The 19,013-nt window shown below is 46.0% G+C and overlaps 2 protein-coding genes across 2 annotated transcripts; both read right to left on the bottom strand.

Annotated features, from left to right (window-relative positions):
- Nucleotides 1-12,449: 12,449 nt before the first annotated feature.
- Nucleotides 12,450-13,487, bottom strand: LOC127044139 (olfactory receptor 51G2-like). The gene has a single exon (XM_050938655.1). The coding sequence runs from the start codon at nt 13,485-13,487 to the stop codon at nt 12,450-12,452; it is 1,038 nt and encodes a 345-aa protein (XP_050794612.1).
- Nucleotides 13,488-16,040: 2,553 nt separating this feature from the next.
- On the bottom strand, nt 16,041-16,991 carry LOC127049060 (olfactory receptor 51G2-like). Its single transcript, XM_050949364.1, has one exon. The coding sequence runs from the start codon at nt 16,989-16,991 to the stop codon at nt 16,041-16,043; it is 951 nt and encodes a 316-aa protein (XP_050805321.1).
- Between the last annotated feature and the right edge of the window lie 2,022 nt (nt 16,992-19,013).

Here is a 19,013-nt window from a genome sequence, read left to right as displayed (position 1 = left end):
GAGATAGGGAGAGAGAAGGGAGGGGGGAAGGTAGAATCCCTCTGTTTTAGATTCACGGAGCTTGAATCTGTATTACCTCTTGGGGAGGGGGAAAGAGGAGGGGGCAAGGTGCACTCCTCTCTGTTTTTAGATTCAAGGAGTTTGAATCACAGTGATCTTCCAGGGTAACCCAGGGAGGGAAAGCTTGGGAGAGGCAACGGTGGACGAAAGGGTTTACTTTCCTTGTGCAAGATCCAGGGGGTCTGGGGCTTGGGGTCCTCTGAGAAGGTTTTGGGGGGACCAGAGTTTACCAGGCACTGCAAGTCCTGGTTGGTGGCAGCACTACAAGATCTAAGCTGGTAATTAAGCTTAGGGGGATTTATGCTGGTACCCCACCTTTTGGACGCTAAGGTTCAGAGTGGGGATTTATACCATGACACACGTGCGTGGTGAAAATGGTATTTATGTGTCCTACATTCAAGCTATTTATAAATGTGTTTCATTGCCTCTGTCAAGGTGTCACTCCCACTCTGAACTTTAGGGTAAAGATATGGGGACCTACATGAGATAACCCCATAGCTTATTTATCAGCTTAGATATAGTAGCTGCCACCACCAACTAGTTTAAACAAACATTTTTGAGAGAATAATTTGGAAACTCTATCTTCCCTCCAAATATTTCCCCAGTCTTTATCCCCCTTTTCCTGGCAGGATTGAGACTGATTCACCTCCCACCAATTCCTGGTGAGCCCAGATCCAAAAAACCCTTGGATCTTAAAACAAGGAAAAATCAATCAGGTTCTTTAAAAGAAGACTTTTAATTAAAGGAAAAGGGTGAAAGGAATATCTCTGTGAGATTAGCATGCAAGCTACTTTCACGGACAACAGATTCAAAACACAGAGGATGTTCCTCTGGGCAAAACCTTAGTTACACAAAGAAACCCCATTTGATTCTCCCTCTATGCAAAACAAGTCACAAAAGAAAATACACATAATCTAATACATTGCTTCTCTAAACACTCACTACTTTTAAGAAATGTTAGATGGCTGATTCCTGGATCCTTCACGCCAGCGCAAACTTTTCTGAACAGACCAAAGACTGATTTCCCTCCTCCCTCTTTGAAAACATCTTGTCCCTTCATTGGTTCCTCTGGTCAGGTGTCAGCTAGGCTATGTAACTTATTAACCCTTTACAGGTAAAAGAGGAATTAACCCTTAACTGTCTGTTTATGACAGCCTCATTACACATGCACACGCACACACACCTTCACACAAACACACACATAATTTTCTCCTCTCCTGAGAGTTTAAATGATGCCGGTGCCCCTTTGCAGGTTTTTGCGGATAAATTCTTAGGACTAGGTGCTTAATTCAATAACAGTGACTTCAACAGCATCACTTTAGATTTACATGTGTACATTCAATCAGAACCGAGCTCTATTAACTTTCCTTTACCAAATGCCCCAGATGATACACTCTGACCCCCAAGAATCCCTTCAAGAGAAACTGAAGTTTTTTGCCTGCCCAAAGTTGAATGAATCCAGAGAGTTTTATAATCCACAGGCTTCTTTTCATCCTCACAGGACCTAAATCCTCTCCCCATGCAATGGTCTGTAGATATCTGGCAAGTTACAATCTAACACAGACAGTTACTTCAGCTGGGCAGGGGAGAGGTTGGTGTCACAAATGAGTAAATAGTGTAAATGCTAGATTTGCACTAATATCGAACTGAATGTGCAAGTTATTTCAGCCACTCTTGTGTAAGAGGTGATGACAGTAAATTACATACAACCAATATTACACTTTCCTGCACCTCAGCTCTATTTGCTGAAACACAGACTAGCGATTCTGGTCTCTCATGACTTTTTTGAATGTCTTGCACAGGTATTGCAGTGGGACTGTGTTATGACTCTGAATGTAAGTGTTAGAAGCAGCTTCTGGGGAGAGTATCATATAGCTGTTCACAGAAGAAAGAGTTAATAGCACAAACCCATAACAAACAGTTTGTGGAGTACTTCTGATATACTTTCTAAAGCATAAGCCATTAAGTAGTAAAGTTTCCACTGCTCCTTCCTGTAGAGATTCAAATGACTCTGCTGCTGGCTTTCAATACACATGCATCTCATGAAAGTTTGGTTTGTAATATTTGCATTACAATGAAAAGTTTTGGCATAACGAATCTTCTTTCAGAGAAGATTTCTCAGGTGGGACTTAAAAAGTAGCATATGTAAATAGGGTCTGAATGAACTTTTCTCTGACAGCTACCTGGAAGGGGGGGAGACTTGAGGAGCAAACTCTATTTATATGAACACACCTCCTCTCCCTTGATATCAGTAGATAAAGAGGTGTTCCTCAAAGTGTTCAACTTTGGCTGCTTAGTACTGAAAGCGGGGATAGTGAAATACTGTTATTAACGTTTTTGTCTTCATTATATGAATAAAGCGGAGCAAAAGTGTGTTCAACCTGTCCGAAATGAGGGGGTTACCTTCAGCTGAAAGTATCTCATTAAGCCAGGGGCTCAAATGCCAGAGCCCTGTCAAGGTAAGAGGGGTGGGGACAGGTATCCCAGGCAGGAGATGTGGGCTCTCTTTAAGGGTCCCGGGTATGGTTTAATCTGTTCCTAACATAAGAACATGAGAACAGCCGTACGGGTCAGACCGAAGGTCCATCTAGCCCAGTATCTGTCTATCGACAGTGGCCAATGTCAGGTGCTCCAGACGGAGTGAAGCTAACAGGCAATGATCAAGTGATCTCTCTCCTGCCATCCATCTCCATCCTCTGATGAACAGAGGCTAGGAACACCATTTCTTACCCTTTCTGGCTAATAGCCATTTATGGACTTAGCCACCATGAATTTATCCAGTTCCCTTTTAAACATTGTTATAGTCCCAGCCTTCACAGCCTCCTCAGGTAAGGAGATCCACAAGCTGACTGTGCGCTGTTTGAAGAAGAACTTCCTTTTATTTGTTTTAAACCTGCTACCTATTAATTTCATTTGGTAATCCCTAGTTCTTGTATTATGGGAATAAGTAAGTAACTTTTCCTTATCCACTTTCTCCACATCACTCATGATTTTATACACCTCTATCATATCCCTTCTTAGTCTCCTCTTTTCCAAGCTGAAGAGTCCTAGCCTCTTTAATCTTTCCTCTTATGGGACCCTCTCCAAACCCCTAATCATTTTAGTTGCCCTTTTCTGAACCTTTTCTAGTGCCAGTATATCTTTTTTGAGGTGAGGAGATCACATCTGTACACAGTATTCGTGATGTGGGTGTACCATGGATTTATATAAGGGCAATAATATATTCTCAGTCTTATTCTCTATCCCATTTTAATGATTGCTAAGATCCTGTTTGCTTTTTTGACCACCTCTTCACACTGCGTGGACATCTTCAGAGAACTAGCCACGATGACGCCAAGATCTTTTTCCTGACTCATTGTAGCTAAATTAGCCCCCATCATATTCTATATATAGTTGGGGTTATTTTTTCCAATGTTCATTACTTTACATTTATCCACATCACATTTCATTTGCCATTTTGTTTGTTTAGGATTTGACTTCTACTTTTTAAAGGAAGTCTTTTTATCTCTCACTGCTTCTTTTACATGGTTGTTAAGCTCTTTTTTAGTTCTTTTACTGTGTTTCTTAATTTGGGGTATACATTGAAGTTGTGCCTCTATTATGGTATCTTTAAAAAGGGCCCATGCAACTTGCAGGGATTTCACTTTAGTCAATGTTCCTTTTAACTTTTATTTAACTAACCCTCTCATTTTTGCATAGTTCCCCCTTTTGAAATTAAATGCCACAGTGTTGGGCTGTTGACGTGTTCTTCCCCCCACAGGGATGTTGAATGCTATTGTATTATGGTCACTATTTCCAAGAGGACCTGCTTCCGGCCCATCATTCAAAGATAGAGCTGAATAGACTCCTTTGGGAGCCTTTTTTATTGTAAGTGTTTAAATGAGAGCTGAAATCACGGGTGGTGGAAAAGCATTTCTGCCCAGCCTTCTACAAGCTGACAGTCATGAAGAATTGTCAATCACAGAGGTCACAAGGCAGGTCGCAGCAGAATGTAACTGACAGTCAATCGACCAGGGTGGAGCAAGTGACTAGTGGGGCAGTCAGCAGAGAGGACCCATGGCTGGCGGGGGTGGCCAACCACAGCAGGTGATCAGATGGAAAGTGGGAGGTGAAATCACACACATGCACCTCTGAACCCCAGGGCCTCACTGACCAAGGACAACCACCGTGAGTAGGATGGGGGCAGAGTAAAGGAACTTTGGGTTGTAGAACTCAAGAGCATGAGACAGAAGACGTGCCCTGCTCACAATTTTTAGATTATGAATCCTGTTGTGGCATTTTCCCTAATTAATGTTGGGAGACTTCTCGCCTTTTATTAAAAGTTTCTTTTCTACACTTGGACTCTGTGCTTGCGCTAGGGAAGTATTGCCTCTCAGAGGTGCCCAGGAGTGGTGTATAACTTTCCCTGGTTATTGGGTGACGGCTTGATCCTCTTTGTTGTATTATTGAAGAGAAACCCCTAGATATTGAAACTGGCTCTGGTTGCTGCCGGCTACATCTGGCAGGAGGGTTACATGTATGTCATCTGTATTTCTCCTGAAACTGAAAAGATCCCAGCGTCTCAGCCCTCATTCAGTTGCTTGTCAGCAACAAAAGTCTAGTAGCTCCTCTGTCTCTGGGTTAATAACTAACTGGTTCTCCTCAGGTTCTGTTCTGTCAGTCTGCAGCCTGTATCTGGAGTGGTAACAGGCACTGGGATCAGTATAGAAAATATTCATTCCCTGGGCTCTCACTCTCTAGTACAGTGGCCCCCAACCTTTTTGTCTGGCGCTGTTATTCAGGCACAATGAGGGTTTTCAGGAAGTGCATTTAAAAGTCAAAAGCAAGTGGAACATCATTTCCCACATGAAAGTAGTCTATTACTCTCTGACTGCCTCTGACCTGTATTCATAAAATCCATGGCAAATGGGAATGGTATTGGGACAGACATGGAGCTGAACTGCCATAATGAATGTGTGTGTCAAACCCGGTTCTTGGGATGTTTCTTATATAGCTCTATTGGGTTCACTATTGGAATTTTTATATTATGGCTGTATTGGGTGAAACCAGTCTGGCTGTTCTTAATTTAACACCAGGCTGCTGAAAAACAAGCAGGAAGGGAAGCAACAACTCAATAAAAGCCATCGCTCAGTAACGACCCCAGGGAGACTGAGAGACAACACCAGAGCTACAAGCTGCAAAGAGCCTATTTCTGGCCTCTAGCCACATCACACAGCTTGTTTTGCCAGCACTGGGAATCCGTCCAGAGGTGGAGTAGCTGTTGTGAGAATCTCTTCAGACTGACACACACAGACAATGCTGGGGAAGTCATAAGGCCTTCGACCTGCCTGGGTCCCCGTCAGAGTGGGAAGGCTTGGGCTCAGAGACATGCACAGACTGTTGTTTGAAAACCTCCATATTCTCCCAGATTACACTTTATTCCTGCTGTTCAGATTAAACAATATTTTGGTTCCAGAAGGCTGGCTGGCCACTCATCTCAGCACTACTCACAGACTCCTAGAGGGAAGAACCACAGGTGCCGAACCCACTTGGACAAGCTCAGCAATCACAGGTGACCCTCAGTGTGCGGTACTCCGGGCCCAGGCTGGGGGTGGTAGAATAGAGAGATTCCACCCCAGGAGAGGGAAGGCTACGGGGCCTGTCATCGGGCACTTGGACACCAGAGAGGGGGGAGAGATAACGGTAGCCCTGGAACTCTGAGCGGTCTCTACAAGGCAGAAAGGCTAGAGCAGCAGCCAGTCAGAAAACAGAAATATTCCTCATCCCATCTATTACCACAGAGCAACACAGTTTTGAACTCCTGCGTACACAATTAAGCCAGAGAATAAGACCTTTGAAAATGCATTTGCTGATTAAATTTCCAGAAGAAAATAAACCCGAGGCGATTTGGGAACTAGTCACTGACATGCCGTGCGGTCTCGTCTTGCTCAGCCCCAGAAGGATCAGGCCCAGAGCACATGACACCTCTAGAAATGGGAGCCCCTGAGAAATCCTGACATGGGGTATTGGGGTTTTAACATTCCGAGCTCGTTTGGACTATCAAGTTTCTGTGTAGCTTGAATGACCCACCATGGAGCATGGGCAGATGCAGGGGAGCTACCTAGCTTCTCAGTGCTGTCTGCCGTCCAGCCCCATCACTGAGTGACCCCGACAGCCCAGCTGAGTGCTCTGCCACGGCACAGAACTGTCTTTCCCCTTCACTTTGCATTTTAAGGATCATGAAATCTGCCAACGTACCTAATTCCTGCTAGTCATGGAGTAGCTGACACCAGAGGTCTTCACCATAAAGGACAAGGAGTCTTTGGAGAGGTAGCACAGGCAGCAGGCAGTATCTGTTCAGACAGGGAGGGAACTGCCTTTATGAAGCATGTTTGCACATTCCCTTGGGGCCATTTGGTGATCAGGAAACCTCACCTGCTTCGCTTAGTGTACACCAGCTTTAACCCTGTCATGGCCAACAGCAAACTGCAGGAGGCCAACTCACAGGGGACGTGTGATGATGCTGCCCAACTGGACTGCAGCACAAAATCTGCTGCAGGCTCGGTTCCTGGAATCTGGGCTTGTCATCACTGTTTGTTTGGTTTTGATTAATCATATGGCTACCTTGGGAGTGGCTGAGTGGTAACGATGATGCTCTCAGAGCTGTGATCTGGCTGAAATAAAATATATTACTACTACTACTAATAATAATAATTACATCTCTACCCCAATATAACGCGACCCTATATATCACGAATTTGGATAAAACGCGGTAAAGCAGTGCTCCAGGGGGATGGGGCTGTGCATTCCGGTGGATCAAAGCAAGTTTGATATAATGCACTTTCACCTACAATGCAGTAAGAATTTTGGCTTCCCAGGACAGCGTTATATCGGGGTAGGGGTGTAATAATAAATAACTAATAATATAGGACCAGATTTCTCCCCAGCAGCCCCTTTTCCTGCATTACAAACCCTGGGTGCAGGCCAGGGATGGGAGATTCCACAAAGCTCCCTACATGGAGATTTTCCCTGGATCTTTATGGCCCAGGGAGGTAGTGGAATCTCCATGATTGGAGATTATATAGCATGTTAGATAAATCCCTGTCAGGAATGGTCTAGCTAGTACTTAGTTCTGCCACGAGCTCAGAGATCTGGACTAGATGAACTCTTGCAGTCCCTTCCAGTCCTAGAATTCTCCCTGTGGAATGAAAAGGGGAACCCAGGACCCTGGGATCCCCCAAGATAGGCACAGATCTCAGAGATCCACTGGTAGCTAGACCCACCCACCCACAGTCTCTTTTCCTCCACAACTGCTCTAGGACACTCTCCAGCTCCCTGCTAGCACAGGTTCTTCAGAGTTGTGCTACTAGGGCCTGTCACACTAGCCATTGCCCACAGGACCTGCTGAAGGGGCTTTGTACAGGGTGGAGGGGGCTGCACAGAGATGGGAAGGCTGGTTAGAGTATCAGAATGGTACAATACCCCAGCCATAGACTGGCTGGGAGGTTTAGACATTTGTGTTTCCAGAGTGCAGCCATAGACTCGGTCAGTGCAACCTTAATTTACATTATGAGGAATAGGCAGATGAAAAGCCTCCAGTTTCTCTTGGGGATGCAAGCAGCTGCAGCTGGGCAGCATTATGACTGAAAAGGAAGCATTTTGTTTGGGTCAAAAAATTGTTGGGGGAATTTTGTTTTTCAGCCCGTCTTTAGCTGGAACCATAGACCTCTGTGACTCCTGCTACAGGACCTCACTCCTAGGGGGCAGCACTCATCCACATCAGCCTCCCACACTCAGCAGGCCTTGGACCTCTGCCATGGTGTCTATGCCAGCTCTATAACAGAGAGATCCCCTGGAGAAGGCTTGTCTGCAGCAGTTCATCCATCAGTGGAACAGTTTAAGAACATAAGAATGGCCATATTGTTTCAGATTAATGGTCATTTAGCCCAGTTTCTGGTCTTTTGACAGTGGACAGTGCAGATGCTTCAGAGGAAAAGAAGAAAACAGGGCATCCATTGAGTGATCCTTCCCCTGTCATCTGCACCCAGCTTCTGGCAGTCAAAGGTTTAGAGACACTAGGAGCATGGGGCTGCGTCCCTGAACATCCCAGCTAATAGCTATTTATGGACTTAGCCTCTATGCATCTATCTGATTTCTTTTTGGATCCAGTTACACTTCTGGCCTTCACAACCTCTCTTGGCAAATTTCTGAAGTCAAATCCTAGTGAGCCAAATAGAAAGGAGCATAAACATTGCCAAATTAAGTGCAAGAGTGTAATAAGAAAAGCCAAAGAGGAGTTTGAAGAACGGCTAGCCAAAAACTCCAAAAGTAATAATGAAATGTTTTTAAGTACATCAGAAGCAGGAAGCCTGTTAAACAACCAGTGGGGCTCCTTGATGATTGAGATACAAAAGGAGTTCTTAAAGATGATGAAGTCATTGCGGAGAAAAGAAATGGATTCTTTGCTTCAGTCTTCACGGCTGAGGATGTTAGGGAGATTCCCAAACCTGAGCAGGCTTTTGTAGGTGACAAATCTGAGGAACTGTCACAGATTGAAGTGTCACTAGAGGAGGTTTTGGAATTAATTGATAAACTCAGCATTAACAAGTCCAGATGGCATTCATCCAAGAGTTCTGAAAGAACTCAAATGTGAAGTTGCAGAACTATTAACTAAGGTTTGTAACCTGTCCTTTAAATCGGCTTCTGTATCCAATGACTGGAAATTAGCTAATGTAACCCTAATATTTAAAAAAGGCTCTAGAGGTGATCCTGGCAATTACAGACCGGTAAGTCTAATGTTGGTACCGGGCAAATTAGTCGAAACAATAGTTAAGAATAAAATTGTCAGACCCATAGAAAAACATAAACTGTTGAGCAATAGTCAACATGGTTTCTGTAAAGGGAAATTGTGTCTTACTAATCTATTAGAGTTCTTTGAAGGGGTCAACAAATATGTGGACAAGGGGGATCCAGTAGACATAGTGTACTTAGATTTCTAGAAAGTTTTTGCAAGGTCCTTCACCAAAGGCTCTTACGTAAATTAAGGTGTCACGGGATAAAAGGGAAGGTCCTTTCATGGATTGAGAATGGGTTAAAAGACAGGGAACAAAGAGTAGAAATTAATGGTAAATTCTCAGAATGGAGAGGGGTAACTAATGGTGTTCCCCAAGGGTCAGTCCTAAGACCAATCCTTTTCAATTATTCAAAAATGGTCTGGAGAAAGGAGTAAACAGCGAGGTGGCAAAGTTTGCAGATGATACTAAACTTTTCAAGATAGTTAAGACAAAAGCAGACTGTGAAGAACTTCAAAAAGATCTCAAAAAACTAAGTGATTGGGCAACAAAATAGCAAATGAAATTTAATGTGGATAAATGTAGAGTAATGAATACTGGAAAAAATAACCCCAACTATATATACAATATGACAAGGGCTAATTTAGCTACAACAAATCAAGAAAAAGATCTTGGCATCATCGTGGATAGTTCTCTGAAGATGTCCATGAAGTGTGCAGAGGCAGTCAAAAAAGCAAAGAGGATGTTAGGAATCATTAAAAAGATCATAGAGAATAAGACTGAGAATATATTATTGCCCTCATATAAATCCTTGCTACGCCCACATCTCGAATACTGTGTACAGATGTGGTCTCGTCACCTCAAAAAAGATATACTGGCACTAGAAAAGATTCAGAAAAGGGCAACTAAAATGATTAGGGGTTTGGAGAGGGTCCCATATGAGGAAAGATTAAAGAGGCTAGGACTCTTCAGCTTGGAAAAGAGGAGACTAAGGGTATATATGTTATAGGTATATAAAGTCATGAGTGATGTGGAGAAAGTGGATAAGGAAAAGTTATTTACTTATTCCCATAATACAAGAACTAGGGGTCACCAAATGAAATTTATAGGCAGCAGGTTTAAAACAAATAAAAGGAAGTTTTTCTTCACGCAGCACACAGTCAACTTTTGGAACTCCTTACCTGAGGAGGTTGTGAACACTAGGACTATAACACCGTTTAAAAGGGAACTGGATAAATTCATAGTGGTTAAGTCCATAAATGGCTATGAGCCAGGATGGGTAAGGAATGGTGTCCCTAGCCTCTGTTCATCAGAGGATGGAGATGGATGGCAGGAGAGAGATCACTTGATCATTGCCTGTTAGCTTCACTCCCTCTGGCACCCTGGGCATTGGCCACTGTCTGTAGACAGATACTGGGCTAGATGGACCTTTGGTCTGACGGCTGTTCTTATCTGAGCATCTAGAATGTATTTATCTTCCCGACGCCTATTATAGACCTGTGCAGAGGCTCAGAGACAGCCAATGGATTCCCCATGGTCACACATGGCCAAGGTATCATAGCGAGCTTTCTAAAGTCACAGAGCAGTGCCCAGACCACAGGACCAGCCTTCCAGCCATCTGCGCAGTGACAGGCCCAGCTGGGGTCTCTGCTAAGCCAGCCCTTTGCTGTAGAGCATGTGGATGGCAAGGACCCAGTTACAGTGGCTTGATTCGCTGGCCTGTTCGCTTCCTGGCTGCAGCAGATTTTAGAGCAGCCTGGGGGCTGAGCTGCACGCCGACTGGGAGGTAAAAGCTTTCAAGAGCACAGTCCACTCTGCCCAAGTCCCTGCACGTGGGTGCCACTCCAGAGTGCCCCCTTGTGACCTAAGGCATCCATGACACTCAGCCAGGAATACTTAAAACAAGCCCCCTTTGTGGTGTTTCATTAATCCAATCTTCTCCAAAACACAAACTCTCCTATCCACCTCCTTCACTCAGGAACCCCCCATCACCGTGCTTGCTGGGATCAGCATTGGTCAGGCTTGATGCAACCAAAGTCCCTGCCCCCCGCTCCTCCCCCTCTCCTGAGTCCCTGCCCCCTGCTCCTCCCCCTCTCCTGAGTCCCTGCCCCCCACTCCTCCCCTTCTGCTGAGTCCCTGCCCCCCGCTCCTTCTCGTCCCCCGAGTCCCTGCCCCCTGCTCCACCCCCTCTCCTGAGTCCCTGCTCCCTGCTCCTTCCCGTTCCCTGAGTCCCTTCCCTCTGCTCCTCCCCTTCCCCCGAGTCCCTGCCCTCTGCTCCTCCCCATCCCCCGAGTCCCTGCCCTCTGCTCCTCCCCATCCCCCGAGTCCCTGCCCCCCGCACCTCCTCGTCCCCCGAGTCCCTGCCCCCTGCTCCTCCCCGTCCCCCGAGTCCCTGCCCCCTGCTCCTCCCCTCCCCCCAAGGCTCTATCTCCTCGGCAGGGTGAAGCCAGGCCATAGTAAGAGCTGTCCCAGGAGCCCAGGCTGCTGTGGGGAACCCCAGACTCTCCACATTCGTTGGGTTCTGCATTCGGGGGGGGGGACGAGGAGAGAGGTTGGTGGCTTCTCTTGGGACCCCAGTCCCTGGCCAGGTCAGGTGGAGGATCTGGGGCTCCTCACGGTGGTTCTGGCTCCCTGGGCAACTCTCACCATGGCCCAGCTCTGGCTTCTGGTCTGGAGAGGGTGTGAAGCCTTCACCAGTGAGGAGGACCAGGGAGGGGGTGTTGGGGGAAGAGATGGGGCAGGGGGAGGAATCATCATGGGAAGAGGAAGAGTAGCAGGTGGGGCCTTAAGGGGGAAGTAGAGAGGCAGTGGGTACGGGGCTCCTGCATGTGTCCTGCTTTTGCCTTTTGAAAAGATGGTCACTCGACACTGAACAGGCTGGGCTGGGATAGTAGGTAGCTGGGCCTCTGTGGGGGAGCTGAGGATCGTTTCCACCCCTTTGCAAGCAGCTCAAGAAGCACAGATGGAGGGGCCAGGCTGGGAACCTGGCCTGGGTCTTTTGCCCAGACGGCTGTGTCAGACTCTCACTCACACATGCAGCTCTGCCCTGCCTCGGTGGGGAGTGGGCTGAGCAGGTGTGCTGTGTGCAGAGGAGGGGGCTGCCTAAATGGTTTCTCCTGGGGCTCTGGCCTTAATCAGGTTTCTGACATAACACAGGCAAAATTAGCTGGAGGGCGTAGGGGAAGGGTGGCTGTCTGTGCCCCTTGAATCGCCCCATCCACAGCTGATGCAGCCCCCATGGATCAAGCAGCACCCAGAGCACTCAGGAAGGGCCTGGACAGCAGAACAGCTCTGCAGCTTTTTTTTATGGCCTGGGGATGTTTAGCCAGAGATGGGACAGGGACAGGCCAGGTGTAATGGGAAACAGCATCCACATCCCTTCTCTTTATTGTCAGTATCGAGAGGAATTCTGAGGTAGAGCATCCACCAAAATGGCTCTTTGTGGGCCAACATCCTACTGGCTCCCTGGCTCTCCACGAACACAGTCACATTTTAAATGCTGCTGCCTGCCTTGATCTCCTTCCCCCAGTGCCCTGCCCTCCCTCAGCAGCCCCTCTCCCATTGCTCCAGGCCTTGGACCATGTGAAAACCTCTCTCCACAGTAAGGAGATCAGTAGCTCATGTTGTCTCAGATGTAAGGGTGCAGGATGGAATAGGAAGCCCATATTTTTCATCTCCCATGTCACCAGTGCTGGAGCTGGGTGATGAACTGAACTTTTCCTTGATGAAGAGCCTGATTATCCTCACACGAAGGTGTTTGCTTTTCACGCTGTACATGATTGGGTTCATCAGAGGTGGGAAAAGCAGGGAGATGTAGCTCAGGATAATATGAAGCAAAGGGGAAGAGCTAGTCCCAAATCTGTGTATCACAGACAGGCTGATGTCTGGTGTGTAGAAGAGCAGAACGGTGCAGAGGTGGGAGACGCAGGTGTTCAGGGCCCTGAGGTACTCTGCGTGGGACACGACACTAAGCACTGTTTTGAGGATCATCACATAAGAGAGGAAGATGAGCAGCAAGTCCAACTCCATCGTTAAGAGTTTAGCAAACAAGCCATAGATATTGTTGATTGTGAAGTCTGAACAAGCCATCTTCATGACCTCCTGGAAGAGGCAGTAGGAATGGGAAAGGACATTGGCTCGACAGTATCGGAATCGTTTCAGGAGAAAGGGAAGTGGGAATATTATGACCACCGATCTAAGCACAGCCACCAGTCCCATCTTGGCTATTCTTGGCAGTGTTAAGATGGAGGCATATCTCAGTGGGTTACAGATAGCAATGAAGCGGTCAAAGGCCACCAACAAGAGTATGCAGGATTCAGTGCATTGAAGCAAGGGGATGAAGAACAGCTGGGCTAAACAGACATCGAGGCTGATTTCCGTAAAGTTAAACAAGTATATGCCCAGTATCGTCGGCATGGTGGCTATCAATACCCCAAGGTCTGTGACAGCCAACATGGAAAGGAAAATGTACATGGGCTCATGGAGGCTTGAATCTGTTTTTATAATGAACAGAATGACTGAATTTCCTACTATTGAAATAACATACATGAAGCAGAAGGGGATAGAGATCCAGAGATGGACATCTTCCAAGCCAGGTATCCCGGTGAGAAGGAACACTGCAGAGTTGGATTTGGTGTCATTGACAGCTGACATCATGTACTGGGAAGGTCGGAGGAGTTTTCAACTTTCCTCCTGAAAGGAAAAAGAAAAGGAGACTAGATGATGTTTAATGAGACATCTTTCTGCTCTCTGTGCAGGTATAGTGACTTGCAGGAGCTCAAGGAATATCAGCAAGTACAGCATCGATAGGAAAATAGGCATTGCTAGACGGTTTAGACATTATTTGTGGCTTAATTCCAGAAGATTTAGAGCCCTTCCAAAACTTATTTTTAAAATAATCCTCACTGCTGTAATTAGATTTGACTGTGAGTTCCACAGCCTACCAGAGCACTATGTCATTTTACAATAGTGACCTTCACAGACTCATTTTCTGATGTTCCACTTTCCGAGTCTGGCCCTTTGTATCATCACATGTGGGTAAGTGCATGGTGAAAATGGTATTTGTGTGTCCTGCATTCAAGCTACTTATAAATGTGTTTCATTGCTTCATTATACTCCAGATTTGTGTGTATAAATTCAATCAGAAAAAAGGCTTAATTAACTTTCTCTTACCAAATGCCCCCATGATACACTCTGACCCCCAAGAATTCCTTCAAGAGAAGCTGAAGTGCTTTAACTGGCCAGTGTTGATGGAATCCAGAGAGTTTGATCATCCTTCTGGCTTCGCTTCATCCTCCCAGGACCTGCATCTTTTTCCCATGCAAGAGTCTGTAGACATCAGGCAAGTTACAAGCTAACACAGACAGTTACTTCAGCTGGGTGGAGGAGGTGTTTTCATCACAAATGGGTGAATACTGCTAACACTGGTGTTGCACTAATGTCTAGGTGTGTGCACGCAAGTTACTTCAGCCACACTCATGTAAGAGATGATGGGCATAAATTACATAAACTACTATTGCACTCCCATTTCCTGCATCTCAGCTCTACTCTTTGCTGAAACACAGACCAGTGGTTCTGGTCTCTCATTACTTTTTGGAAAGACTTATACATGTATTGCCGAGGGTTTGTGTTCATGACCCTGAATATAAGTGTTAGAAACAGCTTCTGGTCAGTTTTTCTGTCATGCTGGGTGATAACAGGACTTGGAGAGCCTGGCTGTGTCACCCCCAGAGCAGCGGCCTGCCCACCTGAATTGTTGGGGGCTCATCAGTTAAACTGGCTCCCAGACTGCACTCTTGGTCTTAACTGGCCACAAAGGTTTTAGTCCAAACTGATAAATTAAACAGTAAAAGTCACCAGGACCAGATGATATTCACTCAAGAGTTCTGAAAGAACTCAAATATCAAATTGCAGAACTACTGAATGTGGTGTGAAACCTATACCAGATGACACAATTAGCTAATCATAGACTCTTGGAACATGGGGGTTGGAAGGGACCTGAGGAGGTCATCTAGTCCAACCCCCTGCTCAAAGCAGGACCCATCCCCAACTAAATCATCTCAGCCAGGGCTATTTCAAGCTAACTAAATCATCCAGCATAACCTTACATCATCCCAGCCTGACCTTAAAAACCTCTAAGGAAGGAGATTCCACCGCCTCCCTAGGGAACCCATTCCAGTGCTTCATCACCCTCCCATTAAAACAGTGTTTCCTAATATTCAACCTACACCGCTCCCACTGCCACTTGAGACCGTTACTTGGATAAAAACCCTATGTAAAAAAATTATTATTGATTTTTTTTTTCTACTAATAAGAGCTCACAACAAATATTTTAATATCAGTATTGTTACCTTTCTAATGCAGTGGATGTTCCCTTGCTGGGCAGGGCTGGCTCTAGCATTTATGCCGCCCCAAGCAGCAAATAATAATAATAATAATAATAATAAATTAATTAATTAATAATAAAAAAGCCAGGATTGGCGGCAGTTCGGCAGCAGGTCCTTCACTCCAAGAGGGAATGAGGGACCCACTGCTGAATCACTGCTGAAGAGCCAGGCGTGTCACCTCTCTTCATTGGCCACCTCAGCACCTTCTTGCTACGCTGGTGCCTGGAGCCGGCCCTGCTCCTGGGGTTCCTGTGTTAATCATGTCTCTGACGTGACTCGGACATAAGCACTTTCCTGAGGACCTAGGGGAAGGGTGCATGACTGTGCCCCATGAAAAGCCCCTGACCACAGCTGGAGCAACCCCCATGGATCACACAGTGCCCAGAGGGCTCATGAAGGGCCAGGACTACGACTGCCGAACAGCATTTTTATGACTTGTGGATATTTAACCACAGGCAGGACAGTGACAGGACAGATGTAATGACAAACAACATCCACGTCCCTTCTCTTTATTGACTATCCACAGGAATTCTAAATTCGGAGCAGTCACCAATGTGGCAATTTTTGGGCTAACATTCCACCGGTCCTCTGATTCTCCACGAACACAGTCACTCGGTCAATGCTGATGCCTGCCTTGGTCTCCTTCCCACAGTGCCCTGTCCTCCCTCTCCAACCCGTCCCATTGCTCCAGATATTAGACCCCATCTAAACATCGCTCTACAGAGTGGAGATCAATAGCTCTTGTTGTCTTGGATGTAAGGATCCAGGATGGAATAGGTGGTCCGTGTTTATCGTCTCCCATGACAGCAGCTCTGGAGGTGGTTCATGAACTGACCCTGCACTTGACTAATGCCCTACTTATCCTCGCACACAGGTGTCTGCTTTTCATGTTGTACACGATTGGATTAATCAGAGGTGGGAGCAGCAGGGAGATGTAGCTCAGGACAGTTTGAAGCAAGGGAGATGATCCCTTTCCAAATCTGTGTATCACAGACAGGCCGATCATTGGTGTGTAGAAGAGCAGGACGGCGCAGAGGTGGGAGACGCAGGTGTTCAGGGCCCTGAGGCACTCTGCATTGGACGCGATGCTCAATGCTGTATTAAGGATCATCACATAAGAAAGGAAGATGAGCAGCAAGTCCAATCCCACCGTTAAGAATGTAATAAACAAGCCGTAGATGCTGTTCACTGAGATATCAGAACAAGCCATCTTCATGACCTCCGCGTGCAGGCAATAAGAATGGGAGAGGACATTGGCTTGACAGTATCGGAACCTTTTCAGTAGAAACGGGAGTGGGAATATTACAGTCAAACTTCTTAGCACACTTATCAGTCCCATATTGTCTATTGTCTGCACGGTTAAGATGGAAGTATATCTCAGTGGGTTACAGATCGCAACGAAGCGATCAAAGGCCATCAACAAGAGCATGGCGGATTCATTTAACTGAAGTGAGTGGATGAAGAACAGCTGAGCAAAACAGGCTTCGAAGCTGATCTCCCAAGAGTTAAACAAATATATGCCCAGTATCGTTGGCATGGTGGATGTCAATATGCCAAGGTCTGTGATGGCCAACATGGAAAGGAAAATGTACATGGGCTCATGGAGGGTTGGATCTGTTTTTATAATGAAGAGAATGACTGAATTTCCTACTATTGAAATAACATACACTAAGCAGAAGTGGCTAGAGATCCAGAGATGGACGTCTTCCTGCCCAGGTATCCCAGTGAGCAGGAACACTGCAGAGTTGAATTTGGTGTCATTGACAACTGACATAATATATTGGACAGGTCCAAGAAATTTTTAACTTTCCTTCCTGAAAAGAACAAAGGACAAGAGACTAGATGATATTTAACAAGACACCTTTCTGCTCTCGGTGCAAGTCTAGAGACACCCAGGAGCTTAAGGCAGATCATCAAAAATATAGTCTTGGATTTACAACAACGAGAAGAGGATAGGCAATCCCAGGCTGGATCAGACCTATAGTCCATATAGCCCAGTATCCAGTGACCAGTACCAGATGCTGCACGTGAACGTAGAAGAAGCTTTTCAGTAGGCATCTATGAGATAACCTGCTACCAGGGAAAATTTCCCTGCCCCCTGAGACCCAAGATTTTGTTCTGTAAATCAGAAAGGTTTTGAGCCCTTCACAGACTTCTTTAAAAAGTCGTCATTACTGTAATTAAATATTCTGGTAATCCATATATGCCTACAGTCCCTCTCTGAATATTGCTAAATTCTTGTCCCCATTAATATCTTATGGCTTTGAATTCCACAGTCTACTTGAGCGCTGTGTGATTTTACAGTTGTGACCTTCACAAAGACAACCTTTCTGGCCCTCCACTTCTGAATGTGGCCAATTTTATCTTGACGTGTGTAAACATATGGCAAGAGAATGGTAAAAGCTGTCATTGTATTTATCTGTCCCACACTGAAGCTATTTATAAACAGATTTCAGTGCCTCATATCTATCTATCTATCTATCTATCTATCTATCTATCTATCTATTATCTCCACTCCTGAGAGTTCAAATTATGCCACTGCCTCTTTGCAGTACATGGGATTTCAAGACCGAATACCAGAGATACAGGCTGGGAAGAACCTGTTTTGAGCTACAGCCACGTTACGCAACTTATTTTGCCAGGGCTGGGATGCTGTTCTGAAATGGGGCAAATGTTGCTGATAAGCTCCTCAAATTGAAAGACACAGACACCTCTGGGGAAGTCTGATGGTCTTTGGTCTGCCTGGGTACCCGTCAGATTTGGAGGCCTCGTGGTTAGAGATGGTATAGACTGTTAACTGAAAACTCTTATTCTTCCATGTTAGTCTCTTTCTGTGCTGTTCAGATAAATAGTATTTTGTTTCCAGCAGTCTAATTGATCACTCGTCTCACTACTGCTCACAGACTCCAAGAGAGATGAACTATGGGCACCAAACCGTCTTGGATCTGCTCTACCAACAGTTGACACATAGTGTGCTGTAGCCCAGGGTGGGAGGATGAGAGGATCATGAGATTCCACCCCAGGAGAGGGCAGGATACAAGACCTGACATCTGGAACTCAGAGGCCAGAGGGGGGCAGAGATGTCAGTAGCCCTGTAACTCTGATGGGTCTCTACTGGGAAGAAATTCTGGAGCCCTTAGACAGTTGAGAAACAGAGCAACTCAACTCCGAATTCCTGCATTCACAATCATGCCAGAGAATAAAACCTTTGAAAATTATTTGCTGATTAAATTTCCAGAAGCAAATAAACCTGAGGCGATTTGGGAATTAGTCACTGATATTCCATGGGGTCTCTTATAGCTCAGCCTCTGACAGGATCGGGTCCAGAACTTATAGTATTTCTAGAAATGGGAGCCCTTGAGAAATCCTGACTTGGAGCATCAGAGTTTTTGCACTTCAATCTCGCTTTGAATCTCAGATTTCTGTGTAGCTTGAATAACTGACCATGGACCCTGGGCAGATGTAGTGGAGGGGTTCCCAAGCTCCCTAGAGCTGCCTGCCCCCAGTCCCTGTTACTGTGTCACCCCGACAGCCCAGCTGAGTCCTCTGCTGCAGCACAGAACATTTGCAAATGGAAACAGCCTTCCGGCTTTCCCCTTCTCTTTGCATTTTAAAGATAGTGAAACCTGCCAACGTACCCAATTCCTGCTAGATGTGGAGCTGCTGACACCAGAGGTTTTCACCTGAAAGGACAAGGAGTCATCAGTGAGGTTGCAGGGCAGCAGGCAGTATCTGTTCAGACACGGAGGCAGGTATCTTTATGAAGCATGTCTGCACATTCCCTTGGGGGCCACTT

This window comes from Gopherus flavomarginatus, chromosome 1 (genome assembly GCF_025201925.1).
Source record: "Gopherus flavomarginatus isolate rGopFla2 chromosome 1, rGopFla2.mat.asm, whole genome shotgun sequence".
Classification (NCBI taxonomy): Eukaryota; Metazoa; Chordata; order Testudines; family Testudinidae; genus Gopherus; species Gopherus flavomarginatus.
Note: the sequence above shows the minus strand (reverse complement) of the source record. Positions and strands in the feature narration are given on the sequence as shown.